This window comes from Tachysurus fulvidraco, chromosome 3 (genome assembly GCF_022655615.1).
Source record: "Tachysurus fulvidraco isolate hzauxx_2018 chromosome 3, HZAU_PFXX_2.0, whole genome shotgun sequence".
Lineage (NCBI taxonomy): Eukaryota > Metazoa > Chordata > Actinopteri > Siluriformes > Bagridae > Tachysurus > Tachysurus fulvidraco.
In genome coordinates this window covers 18,051,808-18,079,557 of record NC_062520.1, presented here as the reverse complement: position 1 = coordinate 18,079,557, position 27,750 = coordinate 18,051,808, and the positions used below count along the sequence as shown (strand labels likewise).

General features: G+C 37.3%; 2 protein-coding genes across 14 annotated transcripts in view; one reads left to right on the top strand and one right to left on the bottom strand.

The window, feature by feature from the left end:
* Window positions 1-21,637, bottom strand: part of trak1a (trafficking protein, kinesin binding 1a) — a 40,736-nt gene extending 19,099 nt beyond the window's left edge. For 7 of the 11 annotated variants that reach the window (XR_003440980.2, XR_007140103.1, XM_047811031.1 and 4 more), the window contains exons 1-2: window positions 7,443-7,556; window positions 3,900-4,094 (exon numbers count right to left, since the gene is read on the bottom strand). Coding sequence is in view for 6 of the 11 variants with exons in the window: in XM_047811031.1 (XP_047666987.1) it covers window positions 3,900-4,094; window positions 7,443-7,446 (199 nt within the window). In the remaining 5 variants the exon portion in view is untranslated. Of the gene's footprint in view, window positions 1-1,550; window positions 1,598-3,899; window positions 4,095-7,442; window positions 7,557-12,370; window positions 12,697-21,166 lie in introns of those variants that run through there. The other 4 variants (XM_027149116.2, XM_027149114.2, XM_047811034.1 and 1 more) reach the window with 4 other exon arrangements.
* A 1,151-nt stretch (window positions 21,638-22,788) lies between these two features.
* Window positions 22,789-27,750, top strand: part of ulk4 (unc-51 like kinase 4) — an 84,802-nt gene continuing 79,840 nt past the window's right edge. Inside the window, exons 1-10 of one of the 3 annotated variants that reach the window (XM_027149679.2) lie at window positions 22,789-23,170; window positions 23,375-23,512; window positions 23,706-23,805; window positions 24,518-24,657; window positions 24,802-24,964; window positions 25,174-25,275; window positions 25,478-25,561; window positions 25,650-25,725; window positions 26,051-26,152; window positions 27,315-27,412. In XM_027149679.2, coding sequence (XP_027005480.2) covers window positions 23,375-23,512; window positions 23,706-23,805; window positions 24,518-24,657; window positions 24,802-24,964; window positions 25,174-25,275; window positions 25,478-25,561; window positions 25,650-25,725; window positions 26,051-26,152; window positions 27,315-27,412 — 1,003 coding nt within the window. In that variant the 5' untranslated portion in view covers window positions 22,789-23,170. The remainder of the gene's footprint in view (window positions 23,171-23,374; window positions 23,513-23,705; window positions 23,806-24,517; window positions 24,658-24,801; window positions 24,965-25,173; window positions 25,276-25,477; window positions 25,562-25,649; window positions 25,726-26,050; window positions 26,153-27,314; window positions 27,413-27,750) is intronic. The other 2 variants (XM_027149680.2, XM_047810772.1) reach the window with 2 other exon arrangements.

Genomic DNA, 27,750 nt, shown 5'->3' with positions numbered 1-27,750 from the left:
TGTGGCCACCTGATATCCTCAGGTGAGCCTGTTTTCCTATGGCCATGCAAACACGAGAGGGAGAGGTGCAAACAGCCCTGTGTTAGCTCATTTATTAGCTTTAAATGAATGCTAGTTAACTGCCAAGTGGCGACACGGAATATGCCTCATTAGCACTACAAATACAGCACATTTTGCTGGATTAATAGATCACTTGATTTAATTCTTTGCTCCTTCATATCATATTTACACAATATTTGATGATGTCACACTAAATGAAGTAAAACACAAGCTGTGGAGTTTGTGTATCAGAAGTGCCTGGTTTTTTTTTTTTTGAAGCCTTCTTTAACTCATTTATTTAAACTCTTTAACTTGCTGCATTTTCTTCTGCATTTTACTTATGCTTAAGCTTCCGATTGTGATGCTATTTCACTGTTCCTGTGGTCGATGAGCATTCACTTGTTGCTAGCTCCACATTTCTATGGAAACACAGCAGTCATGCGCTCCTGAAAAGCAGGGGGAAGCTGTGGCCATGGTGGTGAATCAGAATGCCTCACTTTTGTGTAGGCTCAACAAACATTCTATTCCAGTCATGCTCTCCATAGTTTCCTAAAAAAGAAAGAAACTATAGCTTGGAGATGAGAGGAGGAGGCTCTGCTGTGGGAAAATCTCTGCAAGTCAAAAAGAGCCAGAGACAGCCCCAAATACAATGCAGATTAAAAACAATCCTCCAGTGTGGGTCAATAGCTTCATATGGGATCAATGAGGAGGGTTCTCCCACGCTGCACCATAATATATGCAAACAGACACAATAAAACTTTAAACAATGCTGCATTATAAGGCGAATGAAGCTAAGTACAGCAGGTGTTTATGCAGATTAATAAAAACGGTTATACTTTACTAGTTAGAACACATTAAGTAAATAAATGTACATGTGAGACATGAACCAATAAATTTAAGATTCTATATATATTATTTTCCCCAAAGCCTAGCCAGTCTCAATATATAAGCAAGCCTACTTTGTAGGAGTGTTTCAGATGCAGAGATTTTTCTGATTTTAATGAATAATCTAAGATAGCATTTCAGTCAGTTATGTGTAGTGTGTGGGCCTTTCTTAAGAATGATCTTGATAGCAGTGGAATTTCAAAAAGGACAGAATTATAGTATACATTACGTACTACAAAAGAAAAGTAGGTAACCAAAGTCACTAGAGGAAACAAAGGCAAAATAGTTCATTTCTTTGGAACACAAGAAAAAAAAGACTGAACTGGAATACACCTGCACCCTGAAAATGTCATTTTTAGTACATTAGGTCTATTGAATAAAAACACTCGAACTAAGTGATATTTAAGCTACGTATTGATACGAGTGATATTTAAGCTACTTATAGCCAAGACTCTAAAACAGTTGTTTCTGTACATTTTCCAGTACCTCTTAAAAAACCTAATTCTACAGTACACTATGAATCCATTGAAATGGGAATAATAATAATAATAATAATAATAATAATAATAATAATAAAACACTTAGGTCACCTGTGTAACCTGCTATTGTTTTTACATGACTCTTACCCAGATTTCCCCCTGGTTACTGTCAACATAGCATCACCTTCATTTATCTGAAACACAAAGTGAACTTGTAAAATAGAGCTGTGTGTTAGCAACTGCCTCAAACAAAACTTGAGCAGGCTTCATGGTGTCTGATGCAATACATAGCTGTGAGGAGAGATTATTGCCGGTTGTAGTAACGACAGTGTGAGCATCCTCGGTGTTTGTCCTCTTGCACTCTATCAGCCAGCATTATCACCATCATTATCAGTTTAATGGTTTCGCTTTACAACTCTTTAAATCATTTTGACCCATTCATGCCATTATCATTTAATCACAGTGCCACACACTCTCTCTTCACTCTACCACTCCATGTGCCTAATTTTTATTTCATATTCTCATAGACAGCTCTCTCCATTTCTCTTCAAGACAAGCAAATGACCATCTGCTCTTACCATCAGCGCATTCTTCATAACACCAGTCCAGCTCATAGTAGTCAGCCTCCACAAATCTCTGCATACTCAGTCTCCTTCAGCTGTGAGTCGCAGTTCCTCCTGTCCAGCCCCCGAGGTCACATATTCACATGCAGTATCCCAGCAGCCCATTCTCTCCAACACCAGAGAGCCTATTTTAAGTAATTGCTATCAAACTAAGCTGCCTGCAGCATCCCTTCCAGAGTAGGATACGGAGAGATGTGTGAATTATGAGGCTGCATTAATGATCAAAATTGCGCAGGAAGCCTTCTTACATGGTATGACTATAGTCAAGGTTGTATCATGCGCACTGAGGAGAGGCAACTTCCTAGTTGTGTAGCCAATCAGACTGTGTTACATCAGCCAGCATCATTAGATGATCACCCATCCCCTTCTCTCCCTTCTGCCAGAGCTCTCTATTTCCATAACACCTCCCTCCGGAGGGGTTGCCATAGCAACTGGCTTTGATTCCAGCCTGAGGTAGCATATGTTGCCTAAATTCTCTTCACTTCCTCAGACTTTTCAACTCACAATTTCTTTTGTGCATGCAATTCTACTCCAGTGTGTTGATTAACAGTTAGTCCAAGAGTGATCATGCTGCCAAACGAGGCTGGAAAATGGAGCGGAAACAACAACCAAGTAATCCACTGTCCCTTTTAATGCACTGGAACTACACCAGCTAAAATCAGAAAAGTCATATCTTTAAACAATTAAGATATAGAATCAATTGTCTAATGAGGAGTCTTGCAATATAATGTCTAAACCAGGAGTGGCTGAGGATATGACTCAACTACTGACATATCCTCAGCCACTCCCGGTTGTAATCATTTGGCCAGCTTCTATTGTATAAGTGGTACAAATGTAACAATTAGTTTGGGGATCATAGTTTACCACTCCATTTCCCCCTTTGATTCAGGGACACTGTCACAACCTGGATTATTTTAACCTGAGATGAAATGGAATCAGTCCAGAAGAGAAAGAAGGAGAGAGAACATGAAAGAACTCGCTCTCTATATTAAATTTTATTAGAAGTATGAAATCAAGCATGTATGTGCAAATGGCTTTGCTGTGTAATAAAATAATTAAATGTGTCCCTGGGATTATAGTCAATGCAGGATAAGGATTTATCAGGTGAATAAGGTCATGATTCTAAATATTTATAGGCAACCTCTAAAAATAGATATTGTGAAAATAGTGTGTGCGTGTGTGTGTTAGAGAGAGAAATTAAATCTCACAGTGTTGCCATGTATTACCAGCTAGCTAAAATACAGCATGAATAACAGAACAGCTGGACAGAAATCATACCTGCCATATTGGGTTGATTCCTATGTGTGCATTTTTATTACCCTTTAAAACTTAAAAAGACACATCCCAGTGGAAAAAATATACATGCAGAGGGCAAGAAGCTGCACCGCTGCCAATACAGTATATCAATTTGGAAAACACAGATAATATAGATAATACAATTAAATCTGTAGCAACACCAAATCAACTTGATAACAATACAACTTGATAGCATATTCAAGCAGCACAAGTTACCACAATTCTGAGCTGACAGGCACAATAACCGATTTATAAAGTAGCTATGAGTTTTGTTTAAAGACCAGACTGAGCAACACTATATAGCCAAATGTACTGCATGTCGGGCACTTAACTACTGCATCACGTACTTGTTGAACATTCCAAAGCCATGGTCATTAGTAAGCAGTTAGTCCACTGTTTTCTGTTGTAACAGCCTCCACTCTTCAGGGAAGGATATCTATGACTTTTGTAGTGTGGTTGTGAGGATTTGTGTCACAAGAGGATTAGTGAGGTTGAACATATCAGGTGAGAATGCAGCAGAGAGAGAGAGAGAGAGAGACAGAGAGAGAGAAAGGGAAAAGGGTGTATGAACACTTACGGAAGTATTTGAAGGTCTCCTCAATCTGCTCGACGGTCAGGTCGATGTTGATGTCAGGGGAAATGAGCGGCGTGTGGAGCCAGTCGTCGTGGTCATAACCGTATATAGTGTCTGCTCTCAGCTGATAGTGGGGGAGTTGCTCCTCCAGCAAACTGATGATTTCCACCTCTGGAAGATCAGTGCTGTTACACACATCTGTCACAAGACAAAGGAAAGGGAGAAGATTCAGGGTACAATAGAAGAGCAAACAGGACATACCATCTATCTCATACCTATAAGAAGAATGTAGAGTTTTTGTTTTGTTGTATTCATCAAAACAATGTGGATTATAATCTAAGGCTGGGACAGAACAGGGTGTCTGATGGTGTGACTTCAAATGTTATTAAAGACCAAAGATGTAGATTAATATTAAAACATGACTGTGTACACAACAGTGAATATAAAAACACAACACTTGTTTGTGTATGTGATCCTGAATTCGTTTGTTTGTGTATGATGATATGGTTCAAATTAAATTCAGGTTTAGTACAATTGATACCTTTAATTCATAAATTGTAACAACACAACCAAGTAAGCACAACATTAAAGAAAAACAAACAAACAAACAAACAACAAACAAATAAATAAAAGACAGTTTAAACAATACTTAAACTTTACTTTGAATGTACTGCCATAGTTATGTGACTGACTGACTCTTAACTTGTCATAACCTCTCAGTGTAAAAACCAGTCTTATACAATCTAGCATTTCAATCTCTGTACCTCTACTGCATCACATCAGCACACTTCCACTTTGGGGATTTCCTGTAATGCTAGTTTTGCCTTGGTCATTAAGCATCTAATCTATGTCCGGATTCCTGAAAGCTGCTGTGTGACGACATCTATTGTTTAAAGTGCTGTTCAAAGAAAATTAATTGAAGTAGTTAAGCTGGCTAGATTAGTTTGGGGATAGATAGGTCACGTGTAGATCTGTATTATTTACAAACACAAAAGGGTTAATACTCTATCACATCTGTAATGTAGTTTGCATATGACAGCAGATTTACAAGGACAATTATGTTAAATGCCACTTATTACAGCAAGAAAAACAAAAAATAATCATGACGTCAGGCTCTAATCTAGTGCGGTATTCTGATAATAATATATATAATATATATAATTTTAAATTTTACCTCATGTGTTAAATGAGTATATCAGTACGATCACAACCCAGAAACACTACACTAGACTTCTGATTTAATCTGAACAATAATGAACATTTATAGCTTTACCAAAAAGCTGACTAAATGGTAGAATGAAAGGAACAAAATGGTCCTTAATGCCCAGTTATATATCTCAGATCATTTATAAAGGTACGCTCTGTTCACAATTTTAGGTAAAGGTAGCAAGTACGAGGTAAAGATGTCCCACCTACAAAAATAAAATGTAGTTTTTAGCCTATCATAATAGTTAGACAGCGTATAATCACGACAGAATGACAACAGATATGAGCGTGGTGACCTCTAGTGGTCGAGTGCATAAATACAGTTCATTTGCTGCCATTTTAAACCCCTTACCGTTATCTCACACTGCCAACATTTTTTCCACAATAAAGACAAACGTGCTACAGGTATAAATACTGCTGTAAGAAACTCACAGACGTATCAATGCTGAGAAGGATCTGATGGGTGAAACCCAGAGCCAGTACTCCCTTATAAACTGTAAAAAGCCCAGATATAAAAACTGCCATTGTGTACTTTACCCTCTAACTTTCTGTTTCATGTCAAATGTGGTGGGGAAAAGTCCAAAACAACAAATTAGTGATCAGTCAGAATTTTTTTGTGCTCTTACTAATATTGATATTTTAAGTGCATTGATTCTAAAGTCTCAAAAAATGAATCGAAACAGAATTTCTACTGAATACCTTTCACTTTAAATTATTTATAAAGCAGACTTAAACAACACTTGACGAACATGCTGTACAAATCAAGTACAGTAAATGCTCCTAGTTTACATATCATTAAAGACAAGAGGTAGAAACGTGTGTTGTAATCACATTTTATTAGTAGATGGAGTTGAACATATTGCAACATAAAGATGTAAAATGTTTAAAAACTTAATGTCCTAAAGGCACGACCACCCCTATACTTTAATCAATAGAATATACTTTTTACAAATAGTAAATATTTCTAAACATCAACTTTGCAGTGTGGAAATAGTTTTACAGCAGTAAAATAAGGGAATCATTAATATCCAAAGGACACAGAAAAAAAATATAGTTGCAATTTTAATTTCTCTGCTTTTGCTAAATGTTGTGTTGAACTGGCTTAAGAATGACCTTGTGCAGGTTTAAGATCTCAAGCCATGAAACACACTGTGCGGTTTACTAAAGTTAAAGTGAGTTCTAATATTAGCGGTGTACAAATGTAACATCTTGAATTAAGTGTTGAATTAAGTCATATGAAAAAACTACTGCCAGTGAATGAAATGACAGGAGACTGGATCACAAACATAGTACTGTAGGTAAAAACCAAGCTCAGACAGCAGTACATGGGGCAGGCTTGATTTATTTATACGAATGTATTTTTATTATTATTTAAACAAAATTATAGCCCAGTCTGAGCATGGTGTTATTTAATCCTGGCATTAGCACCACACAAGAGAACACTGCAAGCTGTAACTTGCTGCATGATGATAACACATACATAACTATCTAGAAAAATCAGGACAGATTTTGCATCTACATGCAGTGATGGACTGATGCAATACTGCACTTTAGTGCAAGTTACTAATACCTCAAATATGTTTAACTACAGCTGCAAAACATAAAACTACAGCCCTGTGACTTGGATCCAAAATTAGTGTGACACAGGTTACATTGCATTTGTCCCTTGCTTGTGTCCAATCTAAAGGACAGATGAGTGAGTGTGAACATTCTGTCTGGCTTGTGATTATTTTGAGGCTGTGTTTTAATGTGCATGCTCAACAGCGCTTCCCAGTCAAAGTGTTATTGTCCTTTTTGTTCACATTGACCTCTGTGACACGACACCCTAAAACAAAATTCCCAGCAGTCTGACATCGATCTGAGCACCACGGCTGGGATAGAACTCAAATAAGAAACAGATGCTTTGTCAACATTGGAGAAAAAACAAAGTATTCAAGTAATCTGACATTCAGAGAAGACTTGAGTATTCAAAAGAAGTGAATGTTTGTAATCCAGACTAAAATCAGAAGCAGTGAGCATTTTGCCTACATGTGTTGCTTTGTTTGACTTAAAACAGAAAGCCCATCAGCCGACAGGTCATGGTACAGAACAGGAAAAAAGACGATATACATTTCCAACAATTCAGACAAAGGAAAACACGCAAAGTTCATTCCAAGTGAAACAGTGAAAGGAGCTACAAACACAGCCAGCTTGACCTTAACCTTATCATGACCGTAGGTCAGCCGGGAAAAGTTCAACCAAAAGCGACACTTTGTCCAGAATCTATCACTGTCCACTCTCAGAAAGAACTAAAGTAACTGAAGTATCTGAAAGTCTTAAATGTCCTGTCTCAGTACTTACTCATGATTCTGCAGCCACTGACTTGTTCTCCTCACGCCCAACTTACATTTTCCACTGCTTCAGAACAAGGGCTGGACGTCAAGAGAACATGTCCGGGGCAGAAAGAGAATGAGTGAGGGGAGGGAGAGAGGCAGAGTAGGAGGGAGGGAGAAGAGGAGTGAACGCCTAGTCATGTCTGGCATGCTGATGACACCAGTCACATGCCCCTCACTAAACATAGACTGGATTACAGTGCAAGCAGCAGCCTGTTACACTCATTGTCCTCTTTCACAGGACTTTGAGGTTTGGATATACAGAATGAAAGTAGCTGGTTGGAGGACAGTTTCTATGGACAGCTGGGGTAAGTGCATTAGAAATACAGGAAGTTAGAAAGCCCTCGGGGATTCAGTGAAGAGAGAAAGTCAGAGCAGTTTAACTGCTGAGACCAAAAACAAAAATCACCACCAACAAAAATCAACAACAGATACAGTAGGGGCAAGAAGAGAACAACAGTTAGGGGCAAGAAGAGAACACAATGAGGAAATGAAAATATAATAGTGAAACACACTCCCACACTTCAGTGTGTCATCAAGACACTCAAACACCCATCACACTGTGAGAATATACAGCATCCATATACTGTACATCACTTAGCAAACAAACACTGGTAAGAAATACCTCATACCTCTCTGTACAGCACATTTAAAACAGCTGTGAGATTAAGACATATTTAAAAAGGACACAGCAAATCCTACAGATTACATCCCACAATTTTAACTACAGATTGATTAGAAAATGTACAGAGCTTTATGTAATCTGCTGACAAGGAGACTGGGAATAAATATAATATTTGTTCTATTTTAAAAAATAATGCGAAATGTCTGTCATCTAGCTTAACCTGCAGGATGAGAGACAAGACTGAAGGAACTCTTTATGGAGAAAAGCACCATGAAGTTTCCACAAAGTTTCATTCCACTCACACAATCAGGAATACTAAGAATTTAAACATTTTACGATCTGTTATGCTATTCTTGTCTGGTGAAGTGTATTAGGAAAGAACCATACAGAGAGTGAAGCTAAGTGAAGTCAGAATCGGCAAACATCCAGCGGACAGCAAACTATGTGATCTCAATCACCATGGAAATACGCAACACACACAAACACACACGGCTCTCTGCCTTGGAAACTAAACAAAACCTTTTCTTCATGTGAGTCACACACCGAATGTGCAAAAGCTTTGGAAACCTACTAGACATGTACTGATGCAGTAATTCAGATTCTCACTCAATCTCTCTCTCTCACACACACACACACACACACACACACACACACACACACACACACACACACACACACACACACAAACAAAGAAACAATGACTTGTACTGTCATACAATGAACAGACAGCAGACAAATAAACACTGTTTATAAACAAATAAACATACATATATTAACACAAACATCACTACTGGAAGAATATGCAAACTTATAGAGAAGCATATTGTAGTATATGTTACATATATATGTTATAACATTTGATGAAGTATGATTATTATCTAGCTAAACCCTATTGGACATGGCACATGGCCACCAAGAAGACTGAAATGCCACAAGAATAACAAGATCCCTGTAGAAGATTCTGAAGCACAATATAATTCCCTGAACGGCCTAAAGATGGCAGAATTCATTAGTGAGCCATACGAGGAGGCTGAACTATGACACCAAACTGCAAAAGTTCTAATTCCTCACTTTATAAAACCAAATACACAGCAGGAGAGTATGTGGTACCTTCTTTATTCAGACATGACGAAATCAGCGTTTAAATCCTTAGAGCAAAACTGAATCTAGATTCTTATCATTTCAGATGCCACTATAAGACTGAGAACGCAATCAAAATAAAATCAAAGTACCCATTGTATTTCTTCAGGCTTCAAAGAGAATGGCATACACAGACCCTGATCAGAGGTAAGCTCTAGAAGGTCTATTAAAATTCAGCGCGTCGTGTTAAGCGACCCAGACACAGGAATCAGGCTGTATGTAAATAATGGGAACGGATAAACAGGAGGACATGCAGACGGACGTTTCTACTATGTAAATGTGCTTAATTTGAATCTCTGATACCAACAGGAAATCACAGTTTGTACTGTGTCATAAATCAAACAGGAAATATAAATAAAAGTTCAACAACACTGTAAGTGATTAAACTGGGATGCATTTCTTGTTCTGGCTCTGTACTAAAGAACACTACATTTAACAACGAAAACCCTGACAGCTATAATTTCCTGCCCTGTCGTCCATGTTCAATGAACAGTTGTATAATTACAACCCTCTATCACGTAGGAGTCCAGATTTAGGGTTGTAATTGGTCATTAAGTGCTCAGTTGTTTTTTTGGACAGCTGTGCGCTGAATCATTAGCTCATGCACAAGAGCATCAATTTAAGACTTGATTTTAAATGTGTCATTTGCATCAGATTTGTGCATGCAAATTGTTAGAAATAAAATGCAAATGAAAAAGACTATTACAAGTATGGAATGACATGCGATGAAGGGTCTTCAATGCTGGTTCTTTAAGGTCATTTTTTTCTTATACATGTTCACAAATAAGGTGATTTTATTGGAGGAGGAAACTACAATACTGCCCTTTCCAGCTGTGTCTAAGCAAGCCTGGTACGCGAGTAACAGGATAACATCACAGGATTAGCTGAATGAATGTTCCTTCTAAACAAGTGTTGATGCTGAAGTGCTCTCAGGTTTAATAAGAGAGCCTTGTTTTTTGTGGAGATAAACGTTTCTCTCTCTTGGAGGTTGTATTAACAAAATAAATGACCCTCAAATAGCCTGCATTTTGTTCTTCTGTAACCGTGTTACACAACCAAGCACCACAAGAATGAAGGAAAGAAGAGTGTCGGAATGATGTGTCCCAAAGCAGCAGGAGTAAAACTCACTACAGTGTCTTAAGTTTGGAGTTTAGTCAGTGCCAAACATCAGCACCCAGCTCACTTTAGTCTGATGTTCCAGTGAATCCATTTACTAAAGCATTTGTCAGCAAAAGAAACAGCATAATTAATGTGCAATCCTAGCTGAAGAAACACAAACAGGAATAATGCACACATTAGTATCAGTAAAGAGTCCCTCCAGGATTGTTGTAGCCACAAATGGTTGATTTTGCAGTAGCTTTTTAAACAAAACTTCCAAATCCAAGTTTTTGTACTTTCTTTGGCAGTAAACTTAAATTTCCTAAATTGCAAGCACAGGATTCTTCCTTTAATTCACTACCAGTTAAGATGCATATGTAATTACTTTCTGTGATGGCTGTACCCATGATTGTCACATGTGAATGGAAGAGGGCTTTGGCTGAATGTGTTGTGAAGATGTCACATTAAATATCTTGGCCCAAATCTGTCGTAAATCATGGTAAGTTTGAAAAATTGAAAGCTCCTCCATGTTGCAGTAACTGCTGCGATTGCACTATTGTGAAATCATTCACACTCCACGTCTCCTATGAAAAGGACTGACAAAGTTGACTTTGAGCCAAGTCCATGTTCAGCTTAATTCTTTCTCGTATTCACATACACATCCAACCTGAAGCAAGATCTGTGGTGAGGGAAAAAACAATGTTTTACCCATTTTTCTACATAACATCTTATTAGCAAGTCTAATTGTGTGATACAAATATACAAATCTTTCATGTCTGCATGTATGTATGTTTGCAGGCATGTATTGTATGTAGGTATGGCTAAAGTAAAGCTGCAGGATGTAAAGTAAAACACTGAGGAATTGTAATTAGAGCCTTTTACTGAGGGACAATGAGATCCCTCCCAGAGATTATAACTACAAGATCCATTAGTGTGTAACCTCCAACCACAGCCTCCTCCACCACCACCACAGGATCCACAGCCTCCTCCACCACCATTTCTAATCAATCTACACTTGGTGGTCTACCTGGTTACCAATTCGTAGGCCAGAACCACACTTAAAATAATCTATAAAATGCCCTAACAAAAAAAGTGAAGCTATTGAAGAAAAACTAATTAAGACAATTAACCTCATTGTGACCTTGACACTGTCAAATTCAAAATCCACGGGTTCTATCAGCTGGTTAAAATTACAACTCAATATAAAATCCTACCAACATTCAACAACTTGTTCATGACATATCTCACAAACAAGAATCTTGATTCTAGGACAGACACACACACACACACACACACACACACACACACACACACACACACACACACACTGATGCATACATGGACCAATGGCCAAAATCAAAGCTAGCCAAAAATGGGCCTGGAGTTCCTGGACACAAATCCATGGTAGCCTTTGTATGACACAAGAACAGGGTGAAAGACAGAGGCATAAAATGGTCTAAAAATAAAAACTCTTATGTGAATGGTCTGCAGGTGATTCACCTTCATTTGGTTTCATGCATTAAAAAAAGGTCACAATCTGTACAATACCCAATAACATCTGATGGTGGTACAAATACTGTTACTGTACAAATACTACAAATAATTTTTTTTTATAGATTTTAAAAAATAATTATAAACATTTAACAAGACAAAATAATCCACTTAAGATGCAGTATTTATACACTTACATAAAATCATAAAGAGGGCACAGAAATTAAAATAAAAACAGATATATTGAATATAACTTATAACAAAAACACCTAGTTCATTCCAGAAAAAAAATGTAATTATTTCGGTAATGTGGCTGTTACTTTTTAATTACATACTCTGCCAGCATACCTTCTGGATGAGGTTTTATTTGCCAATACAGTTATCACACAACACCTGCTGTGCTGTCAGTTCTGAGGAATGACAACACTCACAACGACAAAACTGAATAATTCCAACTGAATCACACAGTCTGTGATAAGCTCATTGCCAAGTTACTCCATGGCAACAAACCAACACACTCAGTTAAGTTCACAAAATCTTACCAGTGATGGTTTCTGCATCCCTGTGAAGCTCATTGTCTAGGCTGGATGCTTCCTCGCTTACATACTGCTTCTCTTGGTGTGTGGGAGTGTTGCTACCTGGGGATTGTGGGTGCTGTCTCTGAAGGTGTGGGGTCTGAGGATTGTCTGAAGGGGGCAGGCCTGTGGCAGAGGCGGTGGGGGGCAAAGCTGTGTTGTCCAGCTTGGCTGATTTTCACACATCAGCTGCACAAGCCATAGGGCAGTGCCCACACACAGCTGAGCACAGTGGGCAGGAGCACAGCACACAAACTGGCAGCTAGTGATCAGTCAGTGCTGAAAACATGGGCCTAGAAAAGAGAAAGAGAGGTTTGGATACAGGGCAGTTAGTTAAATTTATCACTGGTGTTATTTTGTCCCCATTATACAGTTTAATGCATCTGCTTCAGACTTTTTACCTTAATGAAAATGCCATTTTAAAATTGTTGACCTGTTAAACGGAACCAGTTGGGACACAAATAGTAATGTTTCCAGACCAAATAATGCAAACACTGGTTGTGATGCCAATGCCATTAGTGTTTTGTCACAATTTCCTTCACCTCTTATCCTTCTAGAGTCTGACTGCTGAAGAATTCTACAGTACAGTGGATGTTTGAGGAAAACCATGTGTCGCCTCAGTGTCTGTGTGCTGGGTAGAAGCCATTAAAGCTACAGTCACTAAACTTCTGTCAGGTTGATCAGTCCTAATCGTGGAACCCTTTCTGATGTGGGTAGATCTTTATTATAGCAGGTTTATCTGGTGGGTATTACATATTTTTTTAATATTATTAAAAAGCTCTATTATTTCTATTATAACACACACACACACACACACTAAATATACACACATACGCATATGTTAGTGAGTGTTGTGTGTTTTAGAAATGCAATATGACTGATAGGTTTATATTAATGTTATTATTAACTCATAAAAACCCACTCACACTCTAGACACTCTCAGTGAAGCCATGCATACAGGCAGGATTCAAAATAACATATTAAAGGTCCGTTGTCCAATGAGCATTGATATTTTGTGCTCTTAAAACACACCTGTACACAGACACCTGACAGTTATCAATTGATGCACAGGCTTCACAGAGTGTCTATCAGCTTTATGTTAGAGGCTTCAAAGGAGATTTTCCACACAAGCTGCACTGTTCCTACGAAAGTATAATAGAGGGACAACACAATACTGCCATCTGTTCGGGTATCTGTTCATTTCATTCAATAATATATTGAATTCCACCAAGACTAATGTATAATATACTGTAAATACTCTTATAAACATTTCGGTGCAATGTCAGGGGAACCTGAGCTTCCAGTGTAGTCTAAAAGCAGTGTAAAACAAAACATATTATCGAATAAAACAGTATTAAGTACCTTGGTAAAGTTTCCCACTACAAGTCACCAGAACCGCTAGGCCTTGGAATTGTATTGCAAGCATGAAATTCTTCTAAAAGGATATTTATTTTGTGTAAGGTTATAACATATAAGATGTGGATGATTTGCTTTATTACATCATTCAATGACCCCTTGTTCCTTCATCTAGATGGAGACTTTTAGTAAGTGCAACTGGAAAATATGAAGGTTGTGATAAAGTAGACCATAGTGAGCTGCATTACATATAGGCTTTCTGAATTGTCAGTGTTCAGAAGACTTCAGTATAGGTAATGCAGTCTCAACAAAACTGTCAGCAAGTATGACTTTTTAAAACTAATTTTAAACAACAAAAAGGAAAAAAAATATATCATTGCAAATATTGATTATATCATACCATTAGTGCTATTACACAGCGAGTGCTCGAGCTGGGAAATCTGGATACTGCGGTCTAGTCAGGCACATGTATAATCAATTAATAGCAAGGGGCATGAGAGTTTTAGTTAGAGCCTGTAATACCTACAGGGATTACAGCAGGAATCCTAGACACACTGCTGTATGACTGTACAGCAAAAGGTGTTCTTTTTCCCCTTTGGGCTATGAGCACATACAATATCGGTTCTGTGTGTTCCTGACGGAAAGAACAAATGCCAGGCATGGTGTGAGAATCTCCAACCCTGCCAGTCTCACACTGTCCTCAGGGCCTGTGGTATTGCTATAGCACGGACACATGATATTCCTCCAGCAAAGACACAGAATAGCTGAGCCAGGGTAATTTACTACTATGTCACAGCACAATGGTGGTGGTGTGACTTTGAAGTGTTAAAGAAACACTTGAGTAATCAGTGATAGGACATGCAGGTTCAGGGAAGACCACAAGGTTCAAAAGCTTTAATATTATGACGCTTTCATTTTTTCAGCACAAGAAATGTAATGGTGATTTGAAATATTGGTCTAAAGTTCAAATGATCATGCTTATATAAAACTTTCTAATTCTCCTCCTTCTCTCTAGTTTGCTTTGGTCCTTCATTTGTTTTACAGTCAAACTAATCAAATGTGATTGAACCCATTTACACTTAGTTCAGCTATTAGCATACATAGATTATTATATATTTTTTCTTTCATATCTGGTCAAACAAATCAGTGAAATGAGGTCACTACTGCTCCAAAACTAGCCCTTAACCCATGGCTTTCCTTGGTGTATTCACATAGCATCAGTGACCAGTCCAGCAAACACAATTTATTGTTGCTGGATAGAAAGCAAATGTATAAAATACTGAGACAACACGACTGAGTAAGGGCTCTCTAAAGAATGACACCCCACAGCAAAGCACATCATCCTACACACTTTCCTGTGAAATGGCATTACATAATGTGTCCGATACACACTTGTACACAATGGGAAACCTCTGAGACAGTTAAAAACTATCTTCCAGAAAACTTTCAAAACTAACCACCAATGTCACTTCCAAATATAAACACACACCCCTATAGTACACTCCCACCCTCAAAAGAGATTGATCAAATTCTTTGTTGGATTGGAAACACAAACACAAATGACCTGAAGTTTAAATTTAATTGGCAGTCTCCACACACAGAGCCAAGGAGGCAAATTTCAAACAGATTTATTACTATTTTTATTTCTACATGACATTGCCATAACTCTTAAGACATGGAAAATGCAACTGCAGATGGATTCTGCTTTTCTATTTAAAACATGACACGTTACATTTGTGTGAATGAAAATATACATAGAAATCCCCAATTTGCATTTTTATATGAATTATGTCACAATTGCAATTTGTTTTGAAAATTGTCCAGAAAATACCTCCACATGCTTTGGTAGCTGACATGAATATGGTATTAATAAAAGAAAATCGAAGCACCTTTTTTTACAGACATTCTGTGTTAAAGTCAGAGGGAACAGATTCGTCTGAAATCTAATCGATTACAGGTCTGGGTTATAAAAAAAAAATACATAGTGATGTGAAGGTGGTTGCATCCTGTGTAAAGCCGTAATGCTCTAAGATTGATTCCAAGCATTAATTAGGTTTCCCTTCAGAGCACTGATTCTTTAGTAACAACAACATTCTCCTTTTTGCTCATCATCAATTACTGAAATTTGTCTCGTGGTCCATGCTAAATACACCCACTGACCCTGAAGGGATAGGGTTTGATTATTTAGACATATTGAGTGATAAAACAATGTTGTGTTAAATACTGTAAACATTCGATCAGCAGACACAAATGACTTTCTTTTCCATGAAGAGACAACAATAATTCCTAAATTTGATGTTTACATTATAATCAGATGTTGTGGACACTACATTCAGTTCAAACTCACTTAGACTCACTTAGCTTTTGGAATAATTCCCTGGAGTCATATGGTCTCTGTTCTTGGATAAACATAGCCTGGGTTTTGAAGCATTCCCACATACAAACTTTCAGGAATCTTATGAACATCGTTGGGAAAATTAATCTTTTTTCTTTTAGCATGCAAATGATAATGGTTTAGAATTTTAGTTTTAGAACTAGTTTTAGTTTTCATAATGTGTTTTAAATATAAAATGATTAGAAATTAAATGCTTTCAAACATAGGATAAGGCTTTGCTACCATAAAAGAAAATCAGTTTATAAGAATGCCAAATTAAAAGCCTCAGATCAGTAGTGTATGAATTGTCACTAACTAACACACTAACAATTCTCCACATGCAGTTTGTTTTCTCTGCTTCATGCTGAAATTAGGACACAGTTTGATGCTAAATGTACTCAACGGAGTCACTCTCAGTGTTTCTCACACACACACTCTCACTCTCACACCAACATTTCTGCTTTAAATAGCAGCCAGACAGGGGGCCTTAGCACACCTCCTTCTTTTACACATTCACTATCAAGATACAGACTCATTTTCTGCCACACAGACTACATACTCCACAAAGCCATAGCATTAATACCTCTAGAGGTGAAGTGAATAAAATTGATTATCTCAACACAATCTCACCTCTCGAGGGATGGGATATATTAAGCAGCAAGTAAGCACTCAGTTGATTAGTTGTGTGCAGAAAAAAATGCATAAAAATATGGATTTGAGTGACTATGTCTAGGGCCAAATTGTGAAGATTAGATCATCTCTAAAATATTATGTGATGTGGGGGTTTCCTGGTATGCAGTGGTTAGCACCTAACAAATGTAATCTAAGCAGTGACACGCTGCAGAAATTCAGGGATGGTTTGACGAATACTTCATGCTGTTGCCTTCAAGTTCCCCAGATATCTATTTAATCGCAAATCACTGAAATGTGCTGGACAAACAAGTCTGATCCAAGGAGGTCCCATCTCCCGACTTACATGTTGGTACCAGAGACCACAGCACACCTTCAGAGATCACACTAAGCCGTGACTCGAAAGATCAGAGCTGTTTTGATGGCACAATATTAGGCAGATGTTTTTAATGTTAATCAATAAAATCATGAAAGTCTGCATGTTTATTTACTTTCTTGGCCTGTCATTTCGTCATGTGGTTGCACAGAATGAAAAAGAGAAATGGTGTAGCACAGAAATGTCTTAGCTGTCTTTTCTGTTGCAATCTCTGATCGCATCACTGCTCATGGAGTTTCTTCACTGCTTAGAGACAGAGTTGGTGTGAATGTGTGGTGCTTACAGTCAATATGTCAAAGTCTGTGGCTAGTGGGTGAGCGACTGCGTGGAAGGCAGAAAGGAAGACAGTTAGCAGAAGAAGATACAGCAATAGAGTAGCAGCCGTACTCCATGCACAAGTATTTGGAAGAGAAGAGGGTCCGGACAGAAGAATATTCAGCGAGTCTCTTAAGTGAAGAGATCTTTGGTGATGACAGGATGTTGATCAATGATAATGATTTCAGAGGACATTTTCTGGCTGTTTTTCAAAGTCACAGCTCCATAATAGGCACAGCCAAGCAAAAAAACAACGAACAATGCAATGTGTAGAAGATTAGGAAAGTCCTCACCGGTCCTTAGACAAGCCACATAAATGTATGTAAAATCCTTTAACTGTTAATTATAAAATAATTTGAACTTGTAATTCTATGCACGAAGTTAAGTGTGCAGGATAGACGTTAGGAATTATCATTTTTTATTTAGAAATAACCATGTCAGAAACTGTGTCTTATATAAACAGCATGAAGACAAAGTAAAACTTTAAGAAAGAGGAACAGGAAGAGAGGTCTATTAATAGCATTGCTCTATGACTTACTGCACTGAGTTTTTGCAGGATGGCCTCGACAAAAGCTCATACTGAGTCAGTAGAAAGACAAGGCAATAGTTTATAAGGGATTAGAACTATGCACTTAAGCTTATTAGAGTGGCCATACATTCAACAAACACAAAATGTACAGATCGAAAAACCAGTTCAATATTCTGCTAATCAGACACTTAAGTCAATGAAGCACAGATGGCAAAGAGCTGCCTACTTCCCTGGGGACATGAACCGTCAGCATCATTATATGACACCACTTCAGGTCTTCCCCATCCCCATAAGAGAAAAGTTAATAAAAAAAAAAAAATCGGGATAGGGTGGAGACAGAAAGATAGGCCAGGCTTGACCTGAGAGAATAAAATAACACTGCAGACAATAAAATAACCCTTTTTTTTTACCAAGACCAAATTGATCATATGCAAAAGTCTATAAGTGTGATACAATTCAGCAGTGAAGAGAAAAAACTGAAAGTGAAATAAATTTTCACTTCCTTTCTTTCTTTTCTTCCTTTCCACAACCAGACTATAAAATGCAATTAACTTTGCATAGAGACACATGCAAAACAGAAACATGTTACAATTTAGAAAAGCCTGTCCATGTGAAAACATTCCCCCCCGTAAAGAACCAGCCATCATCAGTAACCACTTGAATCGGATCAGGATCAATGTGGGTCCAAAGTCTATCGTGGGAACAATGGGGATGAGATGAGAATATATCCTGGATGGCATGACACATATGTGGAGCAGCTTGTACACCTTCAAGCAGGTTTTGAGAGGAAAGAGGAGAAAGACAAACCGGTAGGAAACTCACAATCAACATGGGAGACCATAAAACTCAACACTAAGAGTAAATCAGGCTCAAACCAGTGAACCAATGCTACCAGTGTGACACTGTGTCACTGCCACAGCACATACATACAAACAGATAAATAAATTATGTGTTTATCATTTAGACACAGAAACTGAATTCAAAGTGCACAGCAAAACTGATGAACAGTCAAAGAAAGAGAGCCATAAAGTATGAAACAAAACAAATAAGTGTTCAATGTTCTGGGAACACTTCTGTAATGGAGTCTGAACAAAGAGAGTGAGGTAAAGTGAGACAAATCCCATGCATCTGTTCAATATTAGACTCTGAGTCTGGTCTATAGACCTGAAGCCCATGCACACTAAAATACAATCAATAACAAATACATTAAGCGAAATGGGAATAGCCAAAGCATGTGCAGTAATGTCAAGACCATTAGATTTGATAACTAAATGAAAATAAATATACTATAAAAGGGGGCAGAACAGTCCTAGGACACACAACACAACACAGGGTGTCCAAGTATATACAACACGTGTCTCAGCAGAGAAAGCCACACATCTTTGGAAAGGCACAAGTCTTTGTTCAGCAGTTGGAAAAAAAACAGCTAACTGCCATTTTCTTAGCAAATGTGTGTGTGTCATACTCTAATAAGGCTGATACATTGCTGCACTCTGGTTTATATAGGTACAAAGCCTTTTATTGCTGGTCAAAGTCCATTTAAAATCATTTTTGTCCAGAGTGAAATACATTTTTTAAAACGTTTTTTTAAAAATGCATAAAAAAAACAATCCAAATGATAACTTCCTGAACCAGGCTGCATCACGCCCAGCACAGGAAGGGAAACAACAGCTCTTTCAAAAAGAAAACGCAACAATAGTGAATAGATTAAAAGGTCACACCTAGTTTTCCATCAGTTACAGAGCAGCTGACTGACAAATAAAAACACTGCCACAGCTGCTGCAGTAACCAAGTACAGCAGATCATCTGTCTGCCTTAAACACACTACAGAGGGCTAGATGTGTATTATGTACATAAATCGTTATTGTTGGGCTGGGATCATTAACCTTTTAGTATATATATTTTATTAGGAAACCTTAATATAGTGTGCCGTTAAAAGTCATTTATCATATCACGATTTTTCCAGGTCTATATCTTCAAGCAAAGCAATGAAAGCTAAGAAACTACCTACTCTTAACTATTATTAATGTGGTCGCATGTCTGTAAGAGAGAAGGTGAGCTGGACCAGCAAATAATGTCTGGTTCATAAAACAACTTGGCATATCATTAAACACTGAACATTTTCAGCACAACTGACCAAAGTATGTGAAGTATCACAGTAATCCATAATGCTCTGTGATTACAGGCCACAGACACATTTTAATAATTGAACATAGTTATATCACACATCTTAACTTATGAAGTTATGAACGTGAAACATCCTCGTACCATAAAAGAAACTAGAACTATACATTTTTGCGAAACTTTCTCCATAATAAACTGTCAAAGGTCAATTGTGGTGTTCGTGATGACTTCTAATTCTGATTTTCTCCAAACTGAAATAAACAATAAGTATATGAACGAGTGTGCCGTTAGAATTTTTTCCTCTATGATCACTTCACCTAATTAATTAAATAGTTGCAGCCAATTTGTTTGCATGGCTACAGATTTCAGTTTCTCATGTCTCTTCATTAGATGTTAAATCAAGCATATGACCCGGTTTTATCTACATTTATTACACATCGTACAGCAAGTATAACCATAGATTGATTTCTCTTTCAGTTTTCATCTTACACAAGGTACAGCAACTACAAGACAGCCACATGACTGGCATGATAGCTTCAACATAAATAGAAATACAAGCTGTTGATGAAATCTCCTTTTCCAGGTCTATTTCTAGTCTATGACATGGTTTGGTTTTACATGAGCATCAGGTTTAACTTAAAGGCATCATTATTTCCTATGTCCTAAGTTAAACTTTAACAACGTGACAAGGATTTAGAGAAAGAGGAACTTTTACCAAGAGCAAACGGACAGATATTCAGAGAAAGACTCAAATCCTCTAGATCAGGATTATTTAGAGGTAAAAGAAGATTTAATTGAATTAAGCAGATTAACAGAATCTGTAATCAGATTCATATTAATCTGCTTGAGATCTAGAAAAAGCTTATTAAAGAAATGACTGACTAATGCTGCACAATGTGACTTGTACATAGACAAGGAGTGAAAAATAATGACACTTAACTCATGTGCTGCACACAAACTAACCACAAAACAGGTTGGACCTCATGAAAGCGTTTATACTGAGCAGCTACAAACATAAATGACAGTTTATACATCAGACAGACAGTCAGTGAGACTCACCAGTGACAGAGGACAGTGTAGATCCCTGGTGATGTGCTTCAGCCCAACATCCATGTACACTGCAGTCCCTTTATTCTCAAGTCCACAATGAACCTCGTGTTTCACAATGAACCTCAATTACAAGTCCACTGAAGTCCGGTATCTCCCCTGAAGTCCCTTAAAACACCAGCACACTTCAATCCAGAGCTGAAAGACGTCTCAGGGCCATGAAACAGGTTCTCTTTTAAATCACCAGACGCCCAACGGAAAAACTAGACTGATGCGTTAAGTTTTCACTGAGCGTCCTTATTCATTCACTGCTGACAATTTACGTTCTTCTCTCTTGCCTGACAAAAACGAGGAAAGTTGCTTTTCATCGCGAAAACATTATTAGGAAAGCGCAAAGCCTAAAACCGTGTGGGGTGTTAAAAAAAAGCCGGTGTATGAAACAGCGTCGCTGCACAGCAGCACAAGCCGTTACCATACACCCCCCCGATTGTGACGTAATCACGCCCCACCCCCCAACTGCCTAAGCGGAGACAGAAACAGCTAAAATATCTTATAATCATTTAAAATGCAATTAATAAGTAAAATGATCATTAATCGAAAACGTTAAAGTGTTAGGTTTCTAATGGCAGCATATGGAATTATACGCACCACCGCGGTACATTAATTATCTATCTATCTATCTATCTATCTATCTATCTATCTATCTATCTATCTATCTATCTATCTATCTATCAGTATCTATCTATCTATCTATCTATCTATCTATCTATCTATCTATCTATCTATCTATCTATCTATCTATCTATTTATTTGTTTATTTATTTAGTAAAATAAAAAGTTGATAAATGACATAATAACTAACATAATTAAAATATAAATACTGTGTTAAACCTGTCTAAATAATGAAATACCTATGAATATTTAAGAAATTAAAGAAATAAATTAAGTTTTAAATTTACGCTTATTTGATGATCACAGTAGAGGAGGCGGGGTGTGTGGGTTTGCTTCCCTATTGGCTAAGAAAATAATCATTAAACGTGAGATAATGTTTCAAACATTTAAATGACCATAAAGATTATTTATTTATTTATCTATCTATCTATTTGTTTGTATTCATTTTATTTTATTTATTTAGTTTTTATTTATTTATTATTTTCTTTTTAAGGAACTACAATGATGGATGATCAGGTGACTTGTTCCATTTATTAGTAGATTAAATTAGAATAAATCTTTACAGGCGGGCATCAAACACGATATTAAATATAGAGACGTGTCTTTATTATTCACCTAAAGTCACAACAAATATTATACTTTATTGTATTTAAATAGTAGACCGTTATAGAGGAGGAGAAGAAGAAGAAGAAGAAGAAGAAGAAGAAGAAGAAGAAGAAGAAGAAGAAGAAGAAGAAGAAGAAGAAGGTCTTTTAACATTATGTAGTTAATCTATTGCTCAGCGGCGCTTTACTCGTCTTTCCGCACAATGATCTGCTGCGACCGTTGAAATAAGTGTCATTCATTACTTGTTGTAATCGCGTGCTCCGCGGTAACCTAGCAACAAAGGGAGCTCTCAATAGTAGGGGTGCATGAACATTGCGAAAAAACAGTAACAAATAAAACAAAAAAAGTTTAGCGGATTTCTAAAATTACATTTTTTAAATAGTAGCTCTGTAAATAAGATTGGTACTACAATATTTGTAAAAACAGAAATTTTAAGCAGATCTGTTGCAATTATCGAAGCAGACACCCCAAATTCGAAAGTGTATTAGTCCAGCGTTGTTTCCGTTTGACAGCTGTTGGTGCTCGCGCGGTTTATTAAACTGTTGTTTATTTGATTTACTCAGTTGAGAACAAATTCTAATGTAAAAATGTGGAATATTTGGGGTTAATTGTTTTTCTCCCGGTACCGTTCGTATTACTGACTTTAAAAGAGTTTTATTATTGGATTTAAACTTCTGTTTGAAGTTGGCTAGCATTCTAAGTAGTCGTTAGCAAATCTAACTAGCTTGCTAACTACAGGTGAGTACATGATGGTGTCAGTATCGTGTCAGTACTGTATGTTTTTGTGTATTTACCACAGTAGGTGAACTAGTAACGTGTCATATATGCAATGTCTGTTAATTTCTAAGTATCTAGTGTTTTGCCATAAATGAATATCATACAAATTAAATAAATAAACAAACAAACAAATAAATAAATAAATCTCTGCACTGAAAATCTCAGATGGAAAACTTCATTTTGTACGAAGAAATTGGAAGAGGAAGCCGGTCTGTGGTTTACAAAGGCAGAAGGAAAGGAAGCATCTATTTTGTGGCAATTATTTGTAGCGAGAAATCCAAGAGGCTTAAGCTGACAAACCATGTGAGTAAAGTGGAAAATAAGACATAAAAATTTGGAAAATTCCTGAATTAGATCAAAATATAAACATAAGGCTTTGAACATTTCTTGCAATTTGATTAACATATGTTGTACTTAACAGTATATACTATAGCCATTGTTTTGACCTACATCTTATCTGTGTTATACAAACATATTGTCTTCACTGTATCAACAGGTACGACTTACACATGATATGAAACATGATAATATGGTCTCTTTTTATGAGTGGTATGAGACTAGTAATCATCTCTGGCTGGTGGTGGAGTTGTGCACAGGTAAGGGCTTTGAAACCTTTACATGATTTACTTGGATTATTGATATGGATTACTTACAATCCATCAGTTCAGATTGCTGTTCCTACTCAGAATCAGAAACAGAATCAGTTTTATTGGCCAAGTGAGTTGACACACACAAGGAATTCGGTTCCAGCTGTTTGTGACTCTCAAAAGTACAGACATAAATAACACTATACTATGAAAAATTATACAGACTATAGAAAACAAAGCAGATGTGATACAATAGACATTATGAGTATTAAATTTGAATACAGAATATATATGACTGATCAGTCATGTAAATAAAGTGTGGGAAGTGCAAATAACAATATTGTGCAATGTTATGCTTTTTGTACAATATACAGCAGCAGTAGTGTGTGTAACATCCACAGATGATGTGATGACTCACAGTTCTGATAATGCAGTACTTAGGAATATACTTAGGGTGAGTTGTTAATCAGGGTGATAAGGGGCCTGGGGAAAGAAACTGTTCCTGTGTCTGGCAGGTTTAGTAAACAAAGTTCTGTAGCGTCTGCCAGAAGGGAGGAGCTGAAAGATGTTGTGTCCAGGGTGCAAAGGGTCAGTGGTGATTTTTCACCACACAATCAGTCAGTCCAAGTATTAATGAATCTGCAGTTGTTGGTCTTTAATAAGACCAACTTAGTATTTTCTAAGTAAAAATACCTAGTATTAAAATAATATATTTCTGTAGGAGGATCACTAGAGGCAGTAATTTCCCAAGATGAATGCTTGTCTGATGACGTTGTGCGAGAATTTGCTATGGACTTACTTAAAGGTCTCAAGTACATGCACGACTCTGGCATAGTCTTCTCTGACTTCAGCCCTGCAAAGGTACAATATATGCATCTGAAACAGTGTTCCATAAAGAGAATTGTATTCCTGTCTGAATAATATCAGTTCAGAATCTAGAATGTCATTGCCTGAATGTAAGAATAAGTGTGATTACTCTGAATAAACAAGATTTTTTGCCTGCAGATTTTACTGGATGGCCCAGGTACTCTGAAATACTCTAATTTCTGTCTGGCAAAAGCTCAAGGAGAAAGCCTAGAGGAGTATTTTGCACTTGTGATGTCAGAAGAGGGAGGAGAAAACAAAGAGTGTGCTATGTCTGGACAAAATATCAAGAACCGAATCCAAGGTTTTCACTTAATCATGGCCTATGGTTTCTTTCTTGTTACTTTCTCAGATCATACAGTTATTGCTCTAATGGCAGATGGCAATGGCAAATTATTTTCAAAATAATTCATTCTTGTTTGGTCAAAGATAGGCGAGTGCAATTCTATCCTAACAGATTTGTTTGTGATCAGACAGATTGTCCTCATAGTGCTTTGATCTGGCTTTTTTCAGGCTCTCCGCTGTACTGTGCTCCAGAGGTGCTGAGAGGAGGGAGCACAAGCATCACCAGTGATCTGTGGGGATTGGGCTGCATCCTTTATCAGATGTTTACAGGTCAGAACATTTTGAACAGATCATTTCTCCTTTAATGTTAAAATGACTTCAGTTGTAAATTTCATAGTCATTGCTTACAGTATTCTTTCTATATTATCTATATGAATACTCCCTTTGAAATGATTCTTGATTTTTAAAACAATACCCATCATATATAGTACTGCTGTAAACTGTTTCCTTTCTTGTTTCATTTTTCATTTAGGAAAGCCACCGTTCTTCTCTGAGAGATTTAGTGAATTGGTTGAGCTTATTTTGCATGAAGATCCTCCACCTTTGGTGCAAAAAGGTTTATAAGCAGCGGTTGTCAGACTTAGAAATGACCCTTTTAGATTTAAATCTAAACCTCTAATGCACCAATGTGCTTGTTCTTCCAGGTCCCAGCTGTTTAAAGTGTAGTCCCGAGTTCCAGAGCCTCGTATTAGGCCTGCTGCAGAAAGATCCTTCGAACAGGTTCATTTTATGTATACATTATCAGTATACATTAAACATTATCTAGTGCCAGATAATAATCATTTGTGCTTTTCCTTATCCCTCTTTGCCCGCGTATCTCACCACAAAATAAAAATTGTATGGTGTTCTACTAATTTTCTCTTTTTATTGCAGTCATAATAAACGAATCAATCAATTTTAGTGCTCTTACTCTGATTAAATAGCACTTAGAATAATATTAAATGTGACCTATAGTGAAGTATGTGGCCTTTTCTATACCAGTCTTAACATGTGTGAGCTTTAGAAGAGGACACTTAACAATATTACTGTCCTATATTCTGTTCAGGCTAAACTGGGAACAGTTGTTGGTGCACCCATTTTGGAAGGGAGCATTTGTAATGGATTTTTCCTCAAGAGGAGATGCAGATGAAAATACCTCACATCGCAGGTAATTGACATTGCAGTCACAGTGCCTTAGAGTGCTTCTTTGTGCTTTTTATTCTTTTATTTCTCTATCTTTGTATTTGTAAAGACATATGTCTGTCTCCTATACAAGAGAGTTAAAACACATTTTTCATGCCATTTTCTTTCTTTTTTCTTTTTTTGTCGTTTTTGAAGGTTTTAACATTATGAAGTAGAGCAATTATGGGTCATTATTTTGCTACACAGAGTTACTTTTCTCTTTGCATATTGTGTTGCTCTTTTTTACCCAACAAAACTAGATAGTAAACCATACCTTTTTGTGTTGCTTGGGTGGTAATCTCAAGCGTACACCTTTTGTACTTTTAGTATGCATACTACATAGCAAAAAGTATGTGGACAGTATTACCATCACACCCCAATATATAGGACTTTCACCCAACTGCTGCCACAAAGTGGGAATTGCACAACTGTCTCTATGCTGTAGTAATAAGGTTAATTTGGACATTGGACTTTGGTCTAACCCAAACCTGTTCCAGAATGACAATATCTCTCTGTACAAAACAAGCTCCATAAGACATGGTTTGCCTATGTTGGAGTGGTAGAACTTGAGTGACCTCACTTTAACCCCACTGAACACATTTGAAATGAACTGTACTGCTGACTGTGCACCAGGCCTCTTCATCCGACATAAGAGCCTGATCTCACTAATGATCTTGTGGCTAAATGGGAAATTCCCACAGCCATGCTCCAAAATCTAGCAGAAACCCTTCTCAGAACACTTAAGTAGCAAAGGGAACATTTTTGCACTCGGAAGTTCAACAAGCACTTTTGGGTATGATGGTCAGATGTCGACAGACTTGAGATGTACCTTAACTAAGGTGCATGTAGATTACCTAGCCATTTATGTCTTAAATCATTTCAGTGGTATACTACATACATTTTTCCATAGCTCAATTTAGGCCATAACAGAGGTTCTGGTTGTTTCCGAGCAACCTAACAGATAACAATTCTGTTATTTCTGTTACTTCCTAATTCTGTTGAGATGACAAAACTTAGCATATTTAAAAAATATATATTCTTTAAGTTAAAATCACTAGAAATCTTTCCTTTTTCCAACAGTATTTAAATGGAAGACATGTGAATCAAAACATGCACAACAACTGTATGTGTGTGTGTCTGTGTGTCAGTGTACAATTGGAGTCAGGTCTTTCAGAAACCGGAACTGAAGCAAAGACCGTGGCCATTGGACCCAGTAATCCACACCTCAGCAAGTCCTTCACATTAGGTAAATCAGAAGGCACGAGACTCCATGCAAGCTAATCTACTTCCATGGTACACATGTCTGTATTGTGAGTGTACAGTGCTATATGTTTGTATACACAGTGACAGTGAAAGGAAAGATCCAGAGTACTTTGTTTGTAGTTGCATGTGTCTTTAAGGTGGTAATGCACACACTGCACAGTGTGATCAGCGTATAGTGCTCTGTAAGAGCTTCTGGATGCAGTTTGCTGTCCTCACCATGTATCTGCTATATGGCTTTTCAAAATATTGCCTTGCTGTACATGAGTTTTTGCACGTATTCACACACTCATGGATTATGCTGCAGATGTTGCAACTGGGGGA